Here is a 21,588-nt window from a genome sequence, read left to right on the forward strand (position 1 = left end):
ACCGACACATCCGGAATCTTGCAACAAATCTGGATTTAATGCAAAAAAAGACAATAAAACACACATTCGGGTGGTTTTGTACATTTTCTTAAAAACACATGTGGACAAAGAGAAACGCCATCTTTGTATAATTTTGTTTGTTTCAGTGGAAAAATGCAACAACATGAACTTGTATTCCAGACGCGCAGGAGCAGGGTGACTGAAGTTAGGGGATGGTTCAGTTTAACACATGAGAAACTGGTTGAGCCGACACAAAACGAATGTATGAAGAACCACCGCATTTACTTTAAATCCTCAACATGTAAAATGTAGATTCAAAAAGCATCTTCTAAGAGTCAAGGAAATTTCTCTCTCACTCACTCACACACTCATACTCACACACACATAATTAACAATTAAACCACTTGTTTCTTTTGTTGTTGCTGTTCTTGTCACTGTTGCCGATCAGCTTCTTCTTGTACTGCTCCACCAGGCTGTCGAAGCGGTCCCCGTCCCTCCTGAAAGGCTTTTTAGCTGCTTTAATCTTGAAGAAAAAAACAAAATGAAGACAGTGTTACGATAAAACCACAGACAACTCTGATTAAGTGTCACCAAACTGACAAGCTAGAAATCTGATACATCTGCGTCTGCCACAGAGATCTGTTAACAAACTGATTGTTCCAGTTTTAGAATGTCAGAAACCTAAATCCTTTAAATTGTTCCTTTAGACGTTAATCATATATATTGGCCATGTGCACTTGTGATAATCTAAAAGTAAGCATAAGTTAATGATCATATGTCATCCAGTCCATTGTAATTGTTTGTAATGAGGCAGTTCTGTTGTACTGAAAAACTTTTGTAAATCTACCAAGCAGATTTCCAGCAACAGCCAGTTTTAGGATTGTTTGCATTTAGTTAACCAATGTTCTTGTTCTTTGTGCAATCCAAGTCTCAGGGGCTTGAAAATAAAAACAGAAAAGCCACTGTTTTTAACTTGTTTCAAATAATTCAGGGCTTCACTGATTGAACATGACACCAGGTTACGAATAAGCAAGAACAGCAGAATATGTAAAAACCTGGCTTCTGGACTGCATGGGCTTTTCCATTTGTCTTTGAGGCTCTTTTCTTTGAAGCTCTTTTCTGGTGGCTCCAGTTTTCGCTTTCTTGGGGGGTGGGCCTTGCTGCTTTCCTTTATCACGCAATCTGTAAAAAAAAGACAAAACAGGCAATATTGGTTACACATGATGGGAAAGATGAGTTGGCATTTGTGGTAATTGCAATAAAATAGATCTAGATGTTGAATTAGTATTATTATTAGCCAGCAATGAAACTGCATAATGTTAATTGACAGGTTCACTAAACTCAGAAGGGGGGAAACATCCACCACTGTAATGTCAAAGCAAGCAATGCATGAAAAGTTGCAGAGATCCAGCAGGTCACTTTTTCCTTTGGTTACACAATAACTAATTATGTTGAGGTAAGAGAAGATCGCTCCCGTGATTTTAAGACAAACAAATTTTGTTTGTCCTTAAATCTTTATTAATCTTGCTGTGAAGATCTATCGGCTGAAGCACAGCAGATAGGTAAGAACATTTTAAAAACAGGATACAAGTAGGCAATAACATCTCCACCTGATCTTAGGTCCACGATGAGAAGGTAAGTTCAGGACTTTCTTTCGTTTCTTTCCATTCTCCAGAGAAACGTGTTCAACCTCAGGTTTGGTCTGGAAACCGGAGAAGAGTTTGTCCTTCTTCTGGTTTTGAGGTGGAGCTGAGGAACACAGAACAAACAGTGGACAGAGAGAATATAAAAAGATGTAAGAGGGACACAAATGGTAACGGCATGAAAAGGCCTTGTTTGCCATTTCAATTCAGTGCTACAGCTGGTTAAAGGTAACATGGTTTCTCCTCAGTGCTGTTCTCTGTCTGTTTTGTTACAGAATAGGTTTTTCACTTTTCTGCAAAGATAATATAAGCATGGTGAACTGCAAGTATAAATTCATAATCCTTTCATACCCGTCTCCTTTCCTGCCAGCTCTGATGACGACTGTGGTTTACTTCCTCCTACCCTCGGCCCTTGTCCACCAGCTGCTGCCTGAGGTTTAGCTCCTCCTTGATTGGGACGATTTTGGGTAAACTGCTGCAAACACGTACACAAAGCATTATTTTCCATTAAACTTTTTAAGATTCTAAGATGAGGATATAACTCTAATTTATAGACAAACCTTGTTCTTTTGTTGTCGCAATTCCTTCATTTTAAGTTTCCTTGAATCCTCCAGGGAGAACTCAACAACAGGTCTCTGCAGAGCAAGAAAAGAAAGTAAATTTCAAAAAGCTGCCTTTAAAAAAAATATTAAATATTAAAATTATATTCATTTTACTACTTAAGTTGTCCAGAGTAAAGTGTACCTTGTGAGACCCAAAGATATCAGGGTTGTTGTTGAGGTAACGAAGTGTTTTGAGAGCATATTCATGTTCCTGGAACTGGACAAAGCCGTAACCTAACGACTGTCCCATCGGCTTTCCCTTCTCAGGCTTCCTATCATACATCACCCGACACTGAGAGGAGAAACAGGACGTGCACACACACACAGCATGAAAATAAATGAAGACAACACCCCCTACTGGGCACACAGACTAATTCTATAGCTGCCACATCCACAAAAACTATTTCCAGGATTGTTTTACAGAGTTGCCATAAAAAAAAAAAATTGTATTGTATTGTGCTGCATTTAAAGAAACGTACCTCTGGGATGCGCACCCCCTTCCCACCCTTTATGGCTTCAAGGCAGAGCTCTCTGAGTTTTTTATCGTTGACCGACTTGGGCAGGTTATGGATACACAGACGATTCTTCGATACAAACACACCAATGTCCCGAAGCTTGGTCCTCTTTATTTCTTCAAACTAGGAGAGGAGACAAAGAGAAAAATATGAGTCAACTCAGGGGTTAAAATAAGTACAAAAAAAAATCATTCTCAAAAAAGAAAGGGTTAAATGTTGAAGAAAAATAAACTCACTCTGGTTCTTTTGATCATGTCTGCTTCAGGCACACCCTCTGCAGCCTTGGTTCCAGCTCTGATCACTGGTTGTTGAAGTCAGAAGAAGAGAACAGAGTAAGACATGGAACTGATCTAGAATAACCTCAGCAAATGCGTGTGACAACTAAACTGATCTAATAATTCAACGTGCACCTCTTACAAGTCAGACATAGCTCGGCTGACTTTGCATCTCACCTGGAGACAGACCCATTCATGTTTTTTTATGTGGAAGTCTATGAAACTTACTTCAAATCAGCACGAAGAAATACGTAAATAAATAACTCTTAGAGGAAACCGTTAGAAAGAAAAATGCCAGAGAAAACATAGGAGAAAACAGGAGGACGAAATGGGTTTACTCACATCCCTCTCTGGCCAGGTACAGGTTCCTGGTGCCTGATTCTACTTTCACTTTATCGACCTTCAGTTTGGAAGCATCCTCTCTGGTCACTGCTGCCACAATCAACAGCTTTCTGCCGTCCACACGCACACCGCCATTCTGCATCAAACAACACAGTGTTGGAGCAAGGCAGCAACATTCACAAAACACAAAAACAGATGATGCCGTAACATAAAATTAAAAGATATGGAGAATATTTAGGGTGGGTTTTTCAGATTACCTCGGCCTGATCTTCTGATGCAGCTATGCACTTGTCTGCACACTCTTTAATCTTAAACTGAGCAAATGCACAACCTAGCAAAACAAAACAACAAAAAAAAACAAAATGAGCCAAACAGCAACAAGAGAGAATGAATAGTGTCCGTCTATAGCACAGCTGACCGACCTTTGGAATGGTCGGTGTCCGGGTGGAGAACTATCTTGATGTAGTTAAGTTCTCCGTACTTCAGGAGAACTTCCTCAAGACCTTCTTCCTCTGTGTCAAAGGACAGGTTCCTGAAGGACCCAAGAGAAACAAGCACATTTATGATTATAACATAAATGCTCAATAATAGTAAAAGAAAAGTGGAAAATGAAACAATCTTAAAAAATGCATTAAATGGTTTAGAGGGAGATAAATGAAAGTAGGAAGAGTCACATACCTGATGAAAATTGTTTTGCCCTCTTTAACATCAGATGGGAGAAGTTTATTTTTTGCTTTCCTTTTGGCTACAGGAAAAAGCACAAAACAACAAAAAAAGTTGTAACAATCAAATAAAACATTTGTATAACAGACATACAAATTTAAGATAAGCTGAGAATGTATACCTGCTTTCTCTCCTTCAGACTCCTCGTCTTCTTCATCTTGACTCTCATTTGAATCGAGACTACTGCCATCATCATGATCATCCTCTTCATCATCATCATCATCATCATCATTATCTTTGTCATCATCATCATTATCTTTGTCATCATCATCATCATCATCATCATCATCATCATCATCATCATCATCATCATCCTCCTCATGCTCCTCTTCACTGTCTTGTTCCTCATCATCATCATCATCCTCTGATTGGGATTCCTCTACCTGCTGCACAGCTGGTTTAGAGGCGACTCTGTAGAAAATCACACAATTGACAAAAAAAGTCAACCAGTTAAATTTACATTTAACTGAGTGTAAAAATGTGACAGCAAATGGACAGAATGCTTTTATCTGTGGTTCACACTTTTTCTTTGATGGTGGAGCTGGTTTTGTTTCCTCCTCCTCTTCCTCCTCCTCCTCATCATCATCTTCAGGTTCACTTTCTGGGTCTGAAGGTTTTACAGTTGCTGCCTCTGTAGTTTTATTTCCTGTGAGGTAGAACAAATACAAAACTTTATTTGGATACTGACTGACATACTCCGATGACTGTTAGTGTGCTCTTTTCATTAAATTCTGTTGTAGATATTGAAAAGAGGAAATGTTTTTCTAGAAAATGTACCTGCACTGGAGGATTGTGGCAGTGTGGCAAGGTATTTGTCCTTAGGTATAGCCCAGTCAACTGCTACCTGCCTCCCTGTGGAAAGAACAATAATGTTTAGAAAATGCAGTCACACTATTTAACCTAGATACAAGTTTGCAGTTGTCTCAGTCACTGACCTTTTATCTCCTTGAGGTTCATGCTCTGAAGAGCTTTTGCTGCCTGAGACACGTTTTTAAACAAGACGAATGCAAATCCTCGCATCTTCCCATCTATACAAAAAGACAAAGTAAATACGGGAAGCGCACAGCAATTCAAAAACAATGTTTGAAATAGATATAAGATTTTAAACAAATGTTACCAGGTTTTAGGGGAATTTTGGACTCAAGAACTGATCCGAACTTGGAAAACACCTGCTTCAGGTCATCTTCTGAACACTACAACACAAGACACGGATCACCCTGCAGCTCAAGCCACACATCTTCTCAACAAGTACATGTTAGTGGATCAAAGTGCGATTTTTCACGTTATTTTGTTCCACATCAATGTTGTTCACTGTACCTTGAAACTGAGGTTCCTGATGATGAGCTTTGCTTTCAGTAGTGACTTCCTGAAGCCTTTAGATCCCTCCTCGTTCACTTTAGGAGCCGGAGCTTTAGCTGGTTCTTTACCTGGTACTTCAGCTGGTACTTTAGCTGTTACTTTAACTGGTACTTTAGCTGGTACTTTTGCTGGTACTTTAGCTGGTACTTTAGCTGGTACTTTAGCTGGTACTTTTTCTGGTACTTTTTCTGGTACTTTAGCTGGTTCTTTAGCTGGTTCTTTAGCTGGTTCTTTAGCTGGTTCTTTACCTGGTTCTGTAGCCGGTGGTTTAGCTGCAGAATGAGAGACATGAACAAGGTTATGAGGAAGGAAAAGTAAAAGCAGAAAACTGCTGCTTCTGGACATGTGTCCTCATACACACCTGTTTTCTTTTTGTCTTTTATTTTCTGCTTGGCCACCGAAAGAGAGATCCTCTGTCCGTCGTAGTCTTTTATTGTTTTCATAGCTTGCTGGGAATCCTCCTCCAAAGCGTATGTGACATACCCAAAGCCCCGACATGTTTCTGTACCTGGTTTAAAAAAAAGGTACCGAATAGGTTAGTTGCTGGTGTTGTTATTTTTATTTAAACCTCACTGCTCCTAGTTAATAAAGTCTTTTTAACATTGTCATGAGTTACTCTACACTGGGATTTAATTGATAATTTTCCTTATTAACTAATTATTAACGTAAAAAGACGCAAAGTAAATGACAACATCACCTTTCTCTCTGACCACGAAGCACTGCTTCACCGGACCGACCTCTGAGAAGATTTCCTCAAGCCGCTGGTTCGAGGCCGAGGCTGGAAGAGAGGCGACGAATATGGTCTGAGGAGCAGGCATGGCTCTCTGCTGCTAGCTAGCGTTAGCACGATGGAGTTAGCCTCCCCGGCTCGGTGATAACTCACAAACTGCGGTTTGACCTGCTAACACTCCAACACTGGAGCGTAATATCAAACTATTCAGAAGAAAGAGTCACCGTGAGATTTAACACATGTCACGGAGCCGTTTAGCTTGGTCGCGATTAGCTGCCAGGATTTGTCGCATGTTTACATATGTGGGCAGACATCTTAGAAAGTGAGCGGAAACTGTCACTATTCGAGTTTAGCAGTGGGAATCTGGAGCGTGGCGCCTCCTGCTGGCCCGGAGTTGTCACAACTAAATAAAATAGATGCATTTAGTAAATATTTAGTCTTTAAAATGTTGTTTCATTTTGTACCTTTAACATACCTGTTGCTATGTACTGAATATTCAGTGGTAATAGTATAGAAGCTGCAATATACTCATAGTGTTTAGCAGCAGAAATAAGGACTGTGGCGCCACCATCAGGCCAAGAGGTGTAACTATGTCATGTTGCAGAGATTCAGCTGCAAATAAATGAATAAATATCTTCACAGTAACCTCAAGGGGCAGAAATTTCCCTGAAAACAAACATATCATTCGTGCATTATATATATGTTAGACATATCAATAATTTACATTATTGGTTCAGTGTGTAAGATTTATGGGAAAGGAATCCATTGAATATAAAATAATCCCAGTGTTGTTCTCACTAATGTGTTTCATCTAAATTGTACAAATTGTTGTTTTTGTTTACCCTAGAATAGGCTCTTTATATTTAATGACTTTATATTTACAACAGGAGCGGGTACTCTCCAAGGAGGCTGCCATGTTTTTTTTGTAGTAGCCCAAACTGGACAAACTAAACACCCTTTGAGGTTTTATGAAAACTGAGGGCTACCACAGGTTCGCTGTCATGATTGGAACATGACACGTCACCTCTAGATGTCACTAAATTCTACACTCTGCATCCTTAAGTATAATTAAATGCTTATCCAGAACAAAACTGAGAGAGCGGTGAGGCTTCACAGTCAAATGAGTTCCGTGTCCATACAGAAGAACCATATATACCTGTTCTGTGTCCGGTTTTCCCTTAGTACCTTCAAGGTGGAGGATGATGGGGAGAATAAACAATAATGGCACTTAAACACGGAAATTATAAATATTCTACAGTTAGTTAAAAAAATGTTTTTATTAGCAATTAGTCTGAACAAAAAATTCCATCACACCTCAGATAAGGTGCTCACATATTTATTTCTCGACCACCAACAAGAGCAAAGATAAATAAATACAAGTCTGGAATATAAGTACACTTCAGAAATGTAGGAGATGTTCAAGTTATGCGAGACAACGGTTCGAAAAATCTCCGGAGGTTTTCAAGTGTTCAGTTGTTAATTGCAACTTCGTGAGGAAAAACAATATTGATAGAAAGAATGGAGACAGATAAACAGTTGTAAAGATCTCACAACATGGAAAAAACGCCCAAGTAACCCATACCACAAGCTCTGTGTAGTGCAACTTGTTTAGTAAAGAACAGTCACATGAACTCCTGCATATATCAAGATGTTATTATCTGGGTTTCATCCAGTTCAACAAAAACCTACATGGTGGAATTTCTATTAAATGATTACATATTCTTTAAGGCACTGGTTATATTTTATATATGTTATAGTTTAAGTTTCTATTCATGATGTTTACGAATATGAAGTTTCTATAAGTCTTCCATCTATATTAATGCTATTAGTGCAATTCTTCTACTGCCAGACACAACACTGCAGCACTTCCTGTGTAACACAATAGAGTCCCTGAAAAGACACAGATACGGTACCAGTAATTGTAAAATCTATCATAAATATAGCATCTAATATATTGCAAACATATAAAGTGTGTTGATAATAATCAGGAATTGAAGCAATAGAAAGTACATTTTGCATTTCTTTAGCAATAAAAAATAATCTCAGTATGAACTGGAGCTGATCAGTTGAGTATGCAAACATAAACGTTATTGAACATTAAGTAATGGGTGTTTGAACACTGGAACGGTTTATCAAACTTTAAGCAATTACGAAACAATAGCAGTTTTCAGACAGGAACTTCAGAAAATGTCCGATAAATTGGGTCAAGGCTGTTTTCTCACATGGGCTCACTCAGTTAATTTACTAGGGCATTGGCAATAAATATTCAGAGAAAGTAACTTAGACATTTGCGTTCTCCCATAGAATATTCATGTGTGGGAGCAGCTAATGAGTCTGTGTGTGTCTTAGTGCTCACACACTGATTTCTAAGTTTACCAGGAACTCCAGTTGTTTCTGCTTCTGTTGACGTCAGCAAATCTTCACTCCAAACGAAGCATTTTAAACTCAAACAGTCGGTAAAACAAGCCTAAGTTATTTAATACAATATCATGTAACTTCTTGTCTGCACTTTAATGTAAAGTACGTTGAGTTAATCTGTAATGAAATGATCCATACAGAAAATGTGCTTGTGGCCTTCTCTGTTCAAGTTGTCCCATTAACTCTGTCTATAATTATCTTCTACAAGCTTTGTAATCCAAACTGAACTACAGTATAATTTAAATATAGCTGCAAGCATTAATCAAAGCGCTTTCTTAATGTTACTGCAACACACACAAAAAGACCACAAACATTTAGGGGAAACAAAGAAAACAGGAACAGTCAACCTGATGTAGAATCAAGTTCGAGTGACACCATCTTACATCTTGGCCTTCAGCGGAGCGATGTTGAGTGAATGGAGGAATAATTCCAGTGTGGCCACATACTCCTGTGGGTGTCTCTTCAGGTGACCTGCGTGTGTTGAGTCCGCCCACTTCTTTGCGGTGATGTTCATCCCGCGCTTTCGCCAGAAGTCGATCAATTCCACCGTAGTCTGCGCGTCGCTTAACAGATCGTTCTCGCAGAAGAGGAACAGTGAGGGGGCGGGGATTGGTGTGTTCCAAAACACATCGATGCTTCTGTTGTAGTAGTCCACCGTTTGCTTTTCGAACATGCCAAAGTAAAGCATGCTCGCCTTTTTTACCAGTGACTCCAAACGAGGAAACACGGTTTTTCCTAGACCTGTGCAGAGAGGAGAAAAAAAAACACTGCAGTCATTTGCACTGAAAACATTCACTCCCATGCATATACACATCATTTGCATGTGTGACTACTAATAATCACAAGAAATTACAAAGTTAAATCATGTTAATACCTGAGGCCATCATCTCCACAGAGCCCACCACCAAGCTATCAAAGACTTGACCTTTGATCCTCTTTGTGAGCGACTGATATTTCTGCATGTCCTGGGACACATGAACCAGCAGCTGGGTAAACGTGTAGCCTCCGATAGAGAAGGCATGGACGAGGAGTGGGCGGGACACAAAGCGTTCGCTCTGGAGCAACTCGATCAAATTCTTTCCATGATCCAGACCCCAGCGAGGCCACAGGAAGTGTCTCACCTTGAGTGTGAAACAAACAGAAAGTTAAAGGACCCCTCATTTTATTATCAACATTAATGGATGTGTAGACAAGTGTATTTAATTATTTAAGAAATAATAGTAAAAACACAAAACTGAAAAATTGCTTTTGTGACTATTTAGAAAATGTAATCGCACCCTAGTAAGATATGTACATGTTTATTTCATCACTGATGGATAATGTCCCTACCTCACTCTCCACTACGAGCACATCCAAGCCGGTGCGGAAGTAGATGTCACAATACTTGGCCACAGCTTGGGGTCGCGAACCCATCCACGGTAGCATCAGCATGAGGGGTTTGTGCTCTTCAGATGCCAGGGTCTGGCTTCCTGAGGCAGGAGATGCTACTTCATTCACGTACAGAGTCGCATTCTTACTGAGGCGGAGTGCAGTAATTCCTCTGCTCAGGGTGGTCCTCGCCAACATAGCTGCTGCTGTCAGGATCCCGACTGCATTAAAGGTGACTGGAGAGTCTGCGGGGAAATAAAGAGTTATAGTTGTTCTTTCTGAAAAGCAAAAAACACCTACAGCAGTGTGAGATATGTAGAAAGGGTCCGTAAGTGGCCATTGGGAATTAAAGCCCCTCAGAAACATTTTTATTACAGACGGAATTTCATCAAAAGCAAACTGTATGAAAATCTGATATTACCTTATATAAATCATAGTTTTTGTAGCGAGTAACATCAGTGTCAGATACTGATCAACTTAAAGGATAGCATTCTCGAACATTCTCAAGAAAACTAAAACTGCCTTGTTTTATTAAACATTAAAGGCATCAAAATACATCAAAGAAATCCCATGAGAACTAGAGTAATACTCAAATATCCCTCAAAAGACTCTAAGTCAACATGAGTTACCGACTCTGCCACAGATCAACAAACCAGTAGCAAGAAAAAAAAAAAAAGCGTGTAAAAATATTTATTCTAGAGTAACTGTTTAATTACCAAAACTATTGTACTTTTCCCTCTTAAGACAAAAGAGAGACTTTGAATCCAAGTAAATGTTTGTGCCAAAACTCCCTCCCTTGGAAATCCCTCAAAGCAAATATTGAGATGTTCAAATAGCCAAAAAACATGTTTGGTAAAATCACGGCAAATGTGAACTTTGCCTTCTTCACCATCTTATCTGATTGTGCCTTTGTACCAACCTTAGTGCCTCATAATGATCCTGAGATATAATCAGAGTGGCGAGGACAGGCGGGACGATGGAAGTCTGTCACTATACTTTATATGTATAAAATAAATAAAAACTTCAACTTGAAGGATGCTCTCAATGATTTGAAACTTCAGTCTAAACATCACTCTCGTGGTTATGTGCCATCTACTGACCAACACTATATCAAACCTTGTTATAGTAGAAACCCGAAGACTGTGAGTGAATGAGGTTGATTTGAAATCCAAAAGGTGCTGTGAAGGCCATTTGTATTGAGTTAGCGCCATCTACTGGTGTAGGAGCATGTATATCACTGTTGTTCATATGCTGCAGGGGCGTGAAGTTCAATGAAAAGGGAACAATGAAAGTAAGGAGGGAAAGAATGAACACAAGAACAAGATAGGTGGGTCTACATCCCCTGAAACGGTGTTATACTCGTTCTTCAAGTTTCGACGTGCTCATACTTGGTTGGTTTTAAGTTACGGAAAGATAATGACATAAGCTCCTGTTTCCTTCTCATGAATATAATGAAGGTTGAGGTCTAAAGTTTTGAAACGAGCTAAGGCTCTAACAGAGAATTATTTACTGAATTGTATTGTTATGATAAAATTACTGTTTGAGCTTCATAAGACGTTTCCATTAACCTCTGATTCAGAAGCGTGTGACTCTCTAGCTTCAACAGGAAAAGGTCAGATGGTGTGAGTCAGAACAGGTTAGTCCTGTATTCACCGGTACTTGTCCTCTAATTATAGGGATCAACTCATATTACAATGAGACTTCCGCACAGAAGATCACATCAGTTTAGTTTTAATGGTTTGTCATGCGATCTACATATTCTGTTACACTTTATATATATTAGTTTTTAGTCCATTTATATTTGTTTTTCATGTTTCCTTACACATACAAGTATCGCATGTTGCTTACTAGTTAACCTTTGAGTAACCTTGTTATTGTTACACAGCACGTTTCCTTAGGTAATATGGATTATCTTATCTTATCTTGTTTTTTAAATGATTTACCAGCCTTATGTCCTGAAACGAAATATAGTTGTAACCATACTGTGGGCTTTTAAAAATGAACGCCCGGCAGCGCTGAGGACACGACCCTTTTTGACCCTCCTCTCGCTCCATAGTGTTCCTGAGTGTTTACACATTACGAGTGTGTCCCCTCCGTGTTGTTATCCAATGTGCTCACAATAAACCACGGTGAATTAACGTGCTCAGAATAAACTCACTTCTGTGAATAATGAGCATGAGCTCGTTCTAAAGAAGAATGAGAAGCGGCAGCTGTGTGATTAAAGATGGCCCGTCTTTAAATATCGTTTCGTCAACTTTGAAAACCGAGTGAAAACCGTCCGTAACTCCAGCGTGAAGTTATTAAACCACTCAGCTGGCGGGTGAGGGAACTGACCTGGTCTCAGATCGGTGCCGGGGACTGACCTGGTCTCAGATCGGTGCCGGGGACTGACCTGGTCTCAGATCGGTGCCGGGGACTGACCTGGTCTCAGATCGGTGCCGGGGACTGACCTGGTCTCAGATCGTTGCCGGGGACTGACCTGGTCTCAGATCGGTGCCGGGGACTGACCTGGTCTCAGATCGGGGCCGGGGACTGACCTGGTCTGAGATCGGTGCCGGGGACTGACCTGGTCTCAGATCGGTGCCGGGGACTGACCTGGTCTCAGATCGGTGCCGGTGATGTTCTATAACATCTGTCCTTGTCTCGAACACGTGGTTAGCAGCGGTGTGACGTGTGTTAGCTCACCTCCCAGCTCCCTGTTGCTGTGTCTGCTGAAGTTGTGTCTCTGACTCGTCCCCGCTGCTGCTGCTGCTTCCTCTTTGTCTCCGTCTTCATCGAATGAGTGTGTGTGTGTGTCTCAGTTGTCCTTAAATGATCGGAAGTGTACTGCTGCCTTCTTTCGGAGAAACCGACCCACTGACAAGCTAATGTGGACTGTACGCGATGTACCATCGTAAACACACAAGCACAGCACACATAGAGAGAGAGACACAGACACACACACAAACACAGAGAGAGATAAACACACTCTCCCTCAAGTCATACATGTTATGTAAGCTCAACACTCACCACAATAATCAGGTGTCTTGTCTAGTAAAAAAGTAAACATACCACAGTGACATATTGTGAATATATATATTTACTTAATTAATGCAGTTTGTGCCTTAATAATAATACATTTACATTTAATTGATAGGTCAATAGTAATCAGAAAGCAATAAAGCAGAGACTTAAGATTAAAAAAGTTTAAGATAAAGCTTGCAAAAGGTATACAAAAATGAATAAAGATCATAGTGTTAAAAAAGAAGATACATCAAAAGCAATTTCCCAGAAATATGTCTTGAGTTGTTTTTTATAACTATCAACAGAAGTAGCTTGTATGATGTAAGGTGGGAGTTTCTTCCAAACCATTGGTACATAGCAACAGAAAGCTGCTTCCCCAAACTTTTTGTTGTTTGTTTTGGGGATATTGATTGAGCCCGCTGTAGAAGACCTTAGGGAATGGTTAGAAACATACACACTGACAAACAATCAGAGATCTATGAAGGTGCTATACCATTAAACACTTAAAAACATGTACAATTAATTTTCAAATCAATCCTCAGTGATACTGGAAGCCAGTTCAAAGAAGCTAAAGCCAGAGTAATGTGATCTCTTCCTATTTCTCATTGAAAACCCTGTGCGCAGAATTTGTTCAAGATGGAGCCGATCACATAAAGATATAACACATAGCATTTTATACCCGCAATAAAAATGATAAAAGAACCATAATTATGTTGTATACTTCTCTTTCAATATTAGAGTGCCAGTATGTTTTCAAGAATAAAATATCATCCTGTGCTAATGATTATATTTTTTCCTCTTAATTGGATAATAAGAATTTGGATTGTATGTAAATGAATATTTTATAGTTTGGTGTCAAATGTTATATTTGTTTGTGTCAACTGCTAACTAACTAACTAATTTTACATTGACTGAAACTCATGCTCACGATCCCATCTATGGGCAATTTAGATTTGAACTTGCAAAATGAACACATAAAGGCCTCAGCACACAGGTTGGAGGCCAGAACCTTCTTGAGGCCTGAGTGTTGAGCTCTGCACCTCAGGACTCAACATCCCGGATCCTAACCAGGGTCATGGCTTGCTTTTATCCCCCTCTTTGCTTGTGCAGCTTTGTTTCTGTGTCTTGTCCTGATTATCTACATTCCCAGCTGGACCCCGGTCCCTGCTGACTTTGTCTTGTTGGAGGATGACTTGTCTAAACAGAGACCAGTTGCCCAATGAGTTAGGATAGCGAGTGTGAGGCGGCAATAATTTGGCCACTTCGCCCTCTGAGCTCATATGTTTGGCCTGTCATTGTTCCTTTCCAGTCCCTTTAGTTACGGCTCGGTTGATGCTTTCCTGTGTCCTCATCAGACATCAGGTTGTTCACCCCCCGCTGGAAGTTGCTGTCTTCACCACTGACTGATCTGAAATAGCATTGACTTTCAGACTATGGGAATCACAGTGTTATAAATGACTTTTTATTTGCTGTCATAACCAATATTCTATGTATTCAGAACAAGCCTTTATGATGTGAGTTTTACAATAACAATTTGTGTAGGATGCAGTCAATTCAATACTTTTTTGATAGAAAAATAATCAGTATGCTTTTGGCAGAATTGAATCAAAATAGTTCCGGCTAAACTTTACTTTATAGTTCCTTACAACACAATGTGTGACTGTGCTTCAAACTCCTTCACTAAATGCATCCAAAGGTATGTAGATCAGCGTCTATTTTAGAACCATCCCTGGGAATTGAATTGGGCCATGAGGCTACTAGATTTCCCCTATTGGGTGAAAACAGTGTGAACAAGTCTGATAACATTGGAAGGTGGAAAATAAAGAAAGTGAGTAACATGTCCTCATCAGACAGAGATCGCTGGTGGCAACATTTGCCCCAATAACTGACTTGGAAACCAGGTCACAGTTTAGCAGTTTCTTGCTAAAAAAGTGCGTGTGCTATATGTTTAGAGGTGCTGTATGTTCATACGTACACAAGTTACCACCATCATGCATTATCCATGAATGCTATTAAAAGAGAGTATTCTGCATTATCATCTGCTGTGACATGTTGCAAACAGAGCTGCTGATGTGATGGCTGCTCTGGAAGGGAGGACACATCATCAGTTGTAAATTACACTCAGTGGCAGCATGTATTGATCTCTAGCACTGTTTAGTTCAGTGCCTGTTGGTTGATGATCCCTCCAATGCCCCTGTGACACATTTCTCTACTTTTCTTTCTCTTCTCTTCTCTTCTCTTTTCTTCTGTTTGAGTGCATGTGGAGACTGTAGTGAGGATCCGAGGCAACCGTGAAATAGACGATTCTCGGTGTGGTGTGTCGGATTTAGGAGGACAGGATTCGTGCAAACAGTCAAACCCACATTGGGATCGGTGCAGCGGCAGTGGGACAGCGGGGGGTTGTTGGAAGGAGGTGGGGTCTGTCCCATGTGTCGACTGTCTGATGGAGAGCAGAGAGGCACGGCACAGTGAGTATGAAAGGACACAGAGTGCTACGCAGAGAGAGACCGCAGGCATGCAGCAACACAGAGCAGCATATATGTTTAAAGAGGCTGCAGCAGAGCGGGCTGTTGATGAGGTAAGAATGCAAAAACTCGACTGGCAATAAGAAAAAGAGCAATTGTGTGTTTAATGTCTGTACATGTTCTTTTATTGTGAATGGGTGTATGTCACAGTGCTTATTGGGGAACAGATTATTTTCACAGACTTCATTGGAATGCTTTTCATTATTTGTATTTTAGCTCTAACCCCAACCTGCAGAGATTTCTTTACAATGCGAGTTAATTTTTTCACTGATTGTGTGAATGTGATTTATCTCTCTCTCATCCTCAAGTGTGATTAGCACGAGATCCATGGAGACCTGACTTTCGAGATCTGTCAAACCTGATTGGACAATAACCCACAAGCACCTGCAGCATGTGATGTTTCGGTGGAGTTTGCGGACCCTCACCATGCTCTCTCTGTGGAATCTGTATCTCCTCCTCCCCCTCTCCTTGCCTCACTCGCTTCATGCTGTAGCCTCAACTGGAGAAAACGTCAAGGAAACACAACAGCTAGACGTGGACGCAGCAGTGCAGCATCTCCCGCAGCCCTCTCCAAGACTTCCTGGATCTAGTTTTGAAACGGAGAAGCCCCTGTTTGAGCCCGTCGACGTTGACTTCCAGGGTCTACCGTTGAGTTTGGCCTTATCGTCATCTGAGGAATCAGATAGACAAGGTGTGATTGGTGAATACACTGATTTACAGGAGGGCACAGAGACATCTCTTTTGTATCCTAATGATAACGAACTTTTCAGATCCACAGAAAGTGCAACAGAAGATGTTACATCTACACAGCCTGAAAGGTCTTTATCAGGAGCAGTACCACCACCTCAGACTACCAAGGCACAAACATTAGGGTATCAACCAACTGAGACCAGCACTGGCTCTATATTGCATTCTACACCAACTGGAGAGAATCAACTAACTTTACCGTCCTTGCACAATGAGACTACGGATGGCCACTTACCTATTCTTCTGTCTGGCTCACTTCCATCAGACACACAAAGCCAGGACTCAACTTCAGGGTCCACCTCTGACGGAACTACTCCACCTGTAGTCACTGACAGTCCACTGGAGGGTACTGTCCCGATGAAAAAGACTGGAAATGGATTGGTTGATATTACAAACCGCAGAGGAGCTGTCGGCATGGTGGCAGAAAATGGTAAGAGTCCTGTCATGAATCCATTATTTACAGAAGCTGACATCAATCATAGTTAACGCTTGTGACTTATGGCTTATAATGAAAGGTAGGATTTATAGCATTGCTGCATTAAACTACAATACCTCAAATAAAATCCTCCAAGTTGATGCGACAGCAGTGTTTGTGCATTCTGCTGGCAGACACAGTTGTTTTACATTCACAGAAGGATTTTCATCTCTTCGCTCCCCCAAGATTTCACTCCTCCAAAACAAAAAACCTCCCCCCCCCACCCTCTCTCTCTTGTCTTGTGCTGTCAATACTTGTATCACAGTCCTTCCCACTCTGTCCTCCACTCTCTTGTTAATGCTGAAACATTTCATTCACACTGCCATCAGTGTCGATTACCCATATTCAATGATTAGTGCATAATATGGAGCGCACATCCACATGCAGTGTTTACCACTCACACATGCACACACACACACGTCACTCACTTGCTAAAGTAAATGATGTTTTGTTGTGTCCACAAACAAAGGCAGAGAAGGGCTTTCACAGAGGTATGTGAGAACTCTTCCGCATTATGCAAACACATTTGATAACAGTTTTTTTTAAAAACTATTAAATATGACCAGAATTAATTTGTGCTTGTGTCACAGCATCCACTGGCGAAGATGGTTTTTTTCTGACTTTGAAGTGAACACAGAAAATCCCTCTCTTAGAAATTCTCTCGCTGGTTGTTTGCTGCTTCTGTATTAAAAAAGTCACTTCACAACTAATGAAGGCCCAGAAATAGGACACAGTCTATTTATAACCAGTGGGTACCCTCATCCTTCACGCAGTTTACTGTTGATGCTATTTCCCTCAGAGAATGAGGTTCTTACATTATTTATTGGTAACACGACAGATATAAAAGTTCATCACCCGCAGTTTCTTGATGCAAGGATGTAACGTTAAGGAAAGCAAAGCACCTCTTGATCATGCTCTGTGATAAAAATGAGAGCAGCAATTGGTCAGCACTGGCTAATCAACTCACCCTTCTTTTACACACACACACACACACACTCACACAAACACACACACACACACACACACACACACACACACACACACACAGACACACACTAACACATAGAATCTACTTGCCCATGCTCCACTCTCTCTGTGACCCAGTTAGAGATTCCCAGCTCTGAGCCTGCTCTGTTTTATTATAGATTACTTTCACACACGGCAGATTCCACCATGCGTTTTTGGGCTAATGAAGACTGACAATGTGCCTTTACCTTGGCTTGTAAGTTATGTTGTTTTAAAATGTAAATTTATGTAGTTTTTATGAAATCCTATTCAATAACTTGAGACAAAAAATACAATAACAAGAGTCCACTGCTACACTAATCAAAACAAGACTGCATTTTGAACACAACAGTTATCCAAGCGAAATGCTAACAATGTCAACATGCTAACATGCTTATAATGACAAGGCTAACAAGATAATTATCTGCAGGTAATTTTTGATTATATTCCCCTATCTTATTTGAGTGTGCTAGCTCCATTTGCTGGCTTTGTTCTTATCTTAAAGTTAGCTTACGTCGACACAACAGCTAATGCATTGTTTTGTACTCATTTTACAGATGACTCCGGGAACAGAGGCCTGGACGGCAACATGAACACATCTGCCACACCCTGCAAAACAACAAACCAGTCCACGACTCCCACCTACCCAGACGACTTTACTCCCAATGAGTCCCTGCACCCCTCTCTGGGTCTCAGCCCTGCCCTTTATGTCCCTCTGTATTCGGACTGGAACTCTGCCCTTGCCACATGGGGATTTGCTTGGGAAGCTCACATCTATGGCTTGGGATCTGTCTTCACTGTGTTTGGCCTTATCTCTGTTGTCTGCCTGTTAGGCCTTCCCCTGCGGTGCCCGCCAGGATGCCCCTACTTCACTCTCCTGCATTTGTTCCTGTTAGCATTTGCAGGGATCCAAGCTTTCTGTTTGCTGTACGATGCTTACAGTCACCAAGATCGTCTGCCCCCTATAGGCTCTCTGCTGCTCTCTGAGTTGCCCTTCCCCTGTTTAGTCTCAGCTTTCTCCTTGGCCTTCCTCATTCTTTCATTGCGCTCTCGCATGCGTCTTTCACTCCCACTCGCTATTTCAACCTCATTTTCAGTCTTGCCCAAACCTCGCCTGTTACTGTGTGTGTCTCTGCTGTATTTTGGAGTTTCTCTAGGCTGTGTTGGCATGCTCCAGCTCTTCCAAGTCCTCCCCACCATGATCCTGCTATTCCCACATGGTCTGTTTGTATGTCTCACCATCTTTCTGTCATTTTCCTATCTCATCTTCTACTGCTTAATTCGAGTTGACACTAAACACATCTACAGACTGAATGACAATGGAGAGAGTGGAGGATCTCCTCAAGTGATACGATCTGCGAGTTGCCCCTTTGCCAAAGTGGAGGACTGGCATAGGGCAGCAGGAGCTGGAGTAGGAGCTGCGTTGTGTATGTTGGGGTGTGGTGGCCTACAGCTTTATGGGATTCTGCATGCCCTTGGTTTAGGTGGGGTTGAGGGCTATGGGTTTCAGCCTTGGTCCTGGTGGGGCTATCAGGTAGGCTGCAGACTCTGTGAGGTTGGGGTGTGTCTCGGTTTGTCTCTCATTGGCACACACCCTCTATTTTGTCAAAACTCCTCCATCAAGACCATAACTGACCCTCGACCAGGCTCTTGGTCTCGCCTCTCCTGCAACTCCCCTCCGGGTGGGCTAACCCCGCCCTTTAATGAATGTACAAATTCTCCTGTCCTCTCCTCACATAATTCCTGCTCCCAAGGCAACCAAGAAAAGCTTGTGGTCTGTAATGTGATTAGTAAGGGACCATCAGAGGCTTTTCCTCTTCGCTCTATGGTGGATCATCCTGGAAATGGGCTTGATTGTCTGCCAAAATCCAGCCAAACAAAGATGACACTATTGCCTCTACCTACACCCCCAGTCCCACCTCACAAGAATATGAATGCAGTAGACTCTCAGCTGTCATCACTGGATAGTTTAGGATTAGAGACTGACTCTACTGTGGACCTGCGGCCCCCATCTCCCATAGACTTGTCTCGCAGCATTGACCAGGCTCTGTTCAGTGATTCCCTATTCTCCCACAGTATCTTTGGTTTTCCAAAACTGTTCCATGCTTCTTCAAGTCATTCTTTGAGCTCTCCAAGCCAGGGTACATCAAAGCATGGGCCCAGTTCTGTAGAAATGGCCTTATACAGAACTTCTTCCTGTGGAGATGTGGATCAAGAGCAAACACTGGCCAGTTCAAGATGCTCCCATCCTCAAAGTTCTTTGACATCTCAAAGCAGGACACTGGAGCAATGGGATTGGAAAGGGAGCGACTCTGGCTCAACCCAGGGTCTGTGCTGCAATCCCAAGGAGCCAGGAAAACTGCGCTCACATTCCTGGGCCAACAGAGGGCAAAACTTTGCTCAGCACAGCCTTCCACGAGCAATTCCCAACCTGTCTTACCACAGGCGTTACCGTACCTTGAGCTTGGCCTCCCAGGAAATCCAGGGCTCTGGCCGACTGGCAGGGACTAAAAAACTGAGTGAAAGCAAACAGCTGGAATGGGATCTTGCTGTACAGGCAGAATTTGTCAACGTGTGCAGACAAATTGATGATCTAAGTGTTTGCAGCGACACCATTGAATTGTAGGATGTTGTTAAAGTCCAGCTGGGAATGAAATGCACTTGACATTGTAGAGAAATACATACAGATAAAAATACTGTAATTACATAACCTAATGAAAGAGTAAGGGACATAATTTATTATCATTATTACTATTTCTGATACATTATGCTGACCCAGCTTTTGGACATTGAAACTATCCTGGAAAAAGAGACACCAAGAGTATATGATAGAATATAAGATAATTGTCTTCAGTATTGAGTGGACAAACAATATAGAGTCAAAAACTGTTTCGTTTAACACTGCTGTGTCTTCATCATTAAACCCTTTCCCGTATAGGACAGTATTGCCGATATTGAACACAATTTCATCCACATAGGTTAACAATAACTGGCAATATTAAAAACACTTGCCAGAGGGAGCTAAAGCTCCCTTTTCTCTGTGTGGTGCAGAAATGATGGAAGTTCAAAGAGCACGATATATACAAAGGTTGGGTTTGTATTGCTTGCCTACCAACATTTTTGTGATATCTTTGACATTTCTATTTGATTTACAAACAATTTTTACTATATTGCCCTCTAGTGGTGATCATAAAAATCACCCATATAAAACTCAAAGAGATGAGCAACATGATTTCCCTAGTTTTGGTATGACACAAATATTAAAACAAATTTCTCTTGTCAAAATGACCTTTATTGATGCAACACTATATACAGTAAATATCATTCTGAAGCCTTTGTGTGGATGAAACAATAATACAATCATATTTTCTGTATATCTGTAATCCTCACTTGGTTGCCAGTTATTATATATTCAATACCAAAGATGGTGAGTACCTTACACAAAAATAAGAAATGATGTTAAAAACTCAAAACCATATTTTTGTCTCTTATTCTAATCAGAAATAAATCTAACCTGAGTGATTGGTTTGGAATCCAGTCTGACTCATGTTTAAAAATACTAAGCCTAAAAAAATATACATTACTATCTGTATAATGTAGTATGTACAGTCAATAGCCATATAATTAACAATGTGTTTCAAGACTACGACTCATTTTTATAATGAGTATAAAAAAATGGGGATATTGTGCTGAATGATGATCAAACGCTAATCATGGATTCTCTTCTGTCTTGTCTCTAAGACAGTTTTTTATACAATAATTTCAACTCCCAACAAGATGAATAAAGGAAAATCTAAAGTGAGATGACATGTGGTTGCTCCTCAAAGGTGCTCACAAATGTGTATTGGTGAATTGAGG

General features: G+C 40.9%; 3 protein-coding genes across 6 annotated transcripts; 1 reads left to right on the top strand and 2 right to left on the bottom strand.

Moving 5' to 3' along the window:
• Positions 1-14: 14 nt before the first annotated feature.
• rbm28 (RNA binding motif protein 28) lies at positions 15-6,493 on the bottom strand. 2 transcript variants are annotated; one of them, XM_061076055.1, is made up of 20 exons: positions 6,157-6,493; positions 5,821-5,967; positions 5,418-5,731; positions 5,218-5,293; positions 5,036-5,128; positions 4,878-4,952; positions 4,623-4,746; positions 4,222-4,511; positions 4,056-4,122; positions 3,800-3,909; positions 3,635-3,708; positions 3,378-3,513; positions 2,997-3,061; positions 2,725-2,883; positions 2,388-2,537; positions 2,204-2,278; positions 1,995-2,115; positions 1,611-1,749; positions 1,056-1,182; positions 15-523 (listed from the first exon to the last, which is right to left on the bottom strand). In XM_061076055.1, exons 1-20 carry the CDS (start codon positions 6,275-6,277, stop codon positions 389-391), a joined length of 2,598 nt encoding a protein of 865 aa, XP_060932038.1. In that variant the 5' UTR covers positions 6,278-6,493; the 3' UTR covers positions 15-388. The 2 variants fall into 2 exon arrangements, with proteins under 2 accessions (XP_060932038.1, XP_060932037.1); XM_061076054.1 differs by having other exon boundaries at positions 1,995-2,118.
• Positions 6,494-7,439: 946 nt separating this feature from the next.
• On the bottom strand, positions 7,440-12,853 carry si:dkey-5i3.5 (uncharacterized protein LOC565091 homolog). Of its 3 annotated transcripts, none has more exons than XM_061077158.1 (4): positions 12,661-12,853; positions 9,937-10,220; positions 9,482-9,728; positions 7,440-9,348 (listed from the first exon to the last, which is right to left on the bottom strand). In XM_061077158.1, exons 2-4 carry the CDS (start codon positions 10,171-10,173, stop codon positions 8,987-8,989), a joined length of 846 nt encoding a protein of 281 aa, XP_060933141.1. In that variant the 5' UTR covers positions 10,174-10,220; positions 12,661-12,853; the 3' UTR covers positions 7,440-8,986. The 3 variants fall into 3 exon arrangements, with proteins under 3 accessions (XP_060933141.1, XP_060933142.1, XP_060933140.1); XM_061077159.1 differs by lacking the exon at positions 12,661-12,853 and adding an exon at positions 12,310-12,654; XM_061077157.1 differs by lacking the exon at positions 12,661-12,853 and having other exon boundaries at positions 9,937-12,298.
• Positions 12,854-15,929: 3,076 nt separating this feature from the next.
• On the top strand, positions 15,930-20,356 carry prrt4a (proline rich transmembrane protein 4a). Its single transcript, XM_061076546.1, has 2 exons — positions 15,930-16,680; positions 18,288-20,356. The coding sequence occupies exons 1-2, from the start codon at positions 15,930-15,932 to the stop codon at positions 20,354-20,356; spliced, it is 2,820 nt and encodes a 939-aa protein (XP_060932529.1).
• Positions 20,357-21,588: the final 1,232 nt, after the last annotated feature.

The sequence above is a fragment of the Limanda limanda genome, chromosome 8 (assembly GCF_963576545.1).
Source record: "Limanda limanda chromosome 8, fLimLim1.1, whole genome shotgun sequence".
Lineage (NCBI taxonomy): Eukaryota > Metazoa > Chordata > Actinopteri > Pleuronectiformes > Pleuronectidae > Limanda > Limanda limanda.

Coding starts and splice junctions, on each gene's coding strand:
- prrt4a (XM_061076546.1), top strand. CDS start 15,930: ATGCTCTCTCTGTGGAATCTGTATCTCCTCCTCCCCCTCTCCTTGCCT. Junction 16,681..18,287: donor CGGCATGGTGGCAGAAAATG/GTAAGAGTCCTG, acceptor CTCATTTTACAG/ATGACTCCGGGAACAGAGGC.
- si:dkey-5i3.5 (XM_061077157.1), bottom strand. CDS start 10,341: ATGTTTCTGAGGGGCTTTAATTCCCAATGGCCACTTACGGACCCTTTC. Junction 9,729..9,936: donor TGCTCGTAGTGGAGAGTGAG/GTAGGGACATTA, acceptor TTCACACTCAAG/GTGAGACACTTCCTGTGGCC. Junction 9,349..9,481: donor TGTGGAGATGATGGCCTCAG/GTATTAACATGA, acceptor CTCTCTGCACAG/GTCTAGGAAAAACCGTGTTT.
- rbm28 (XM_061076054.1), bottom strand. CDS start 6,277: ATGCCTGCTCCTCAGACCATATTCGTCGCCTCTCTTCCAGCCTCGGCC. Junction 4,512..4,622: donor GCTCCACCATCAAAGAAAAA/GTGTGAACCACA, acceptor GATTTTCTACAG/AGTCGCCTCTAAACCAGCTG. Junction 2,119..2,203: donor TGCGACAACAAAAGAACAAG/GTTTGTCTATAA, acceptor ACGTGTTTGCAG/CAGTTTACCCAAAATCGTCC.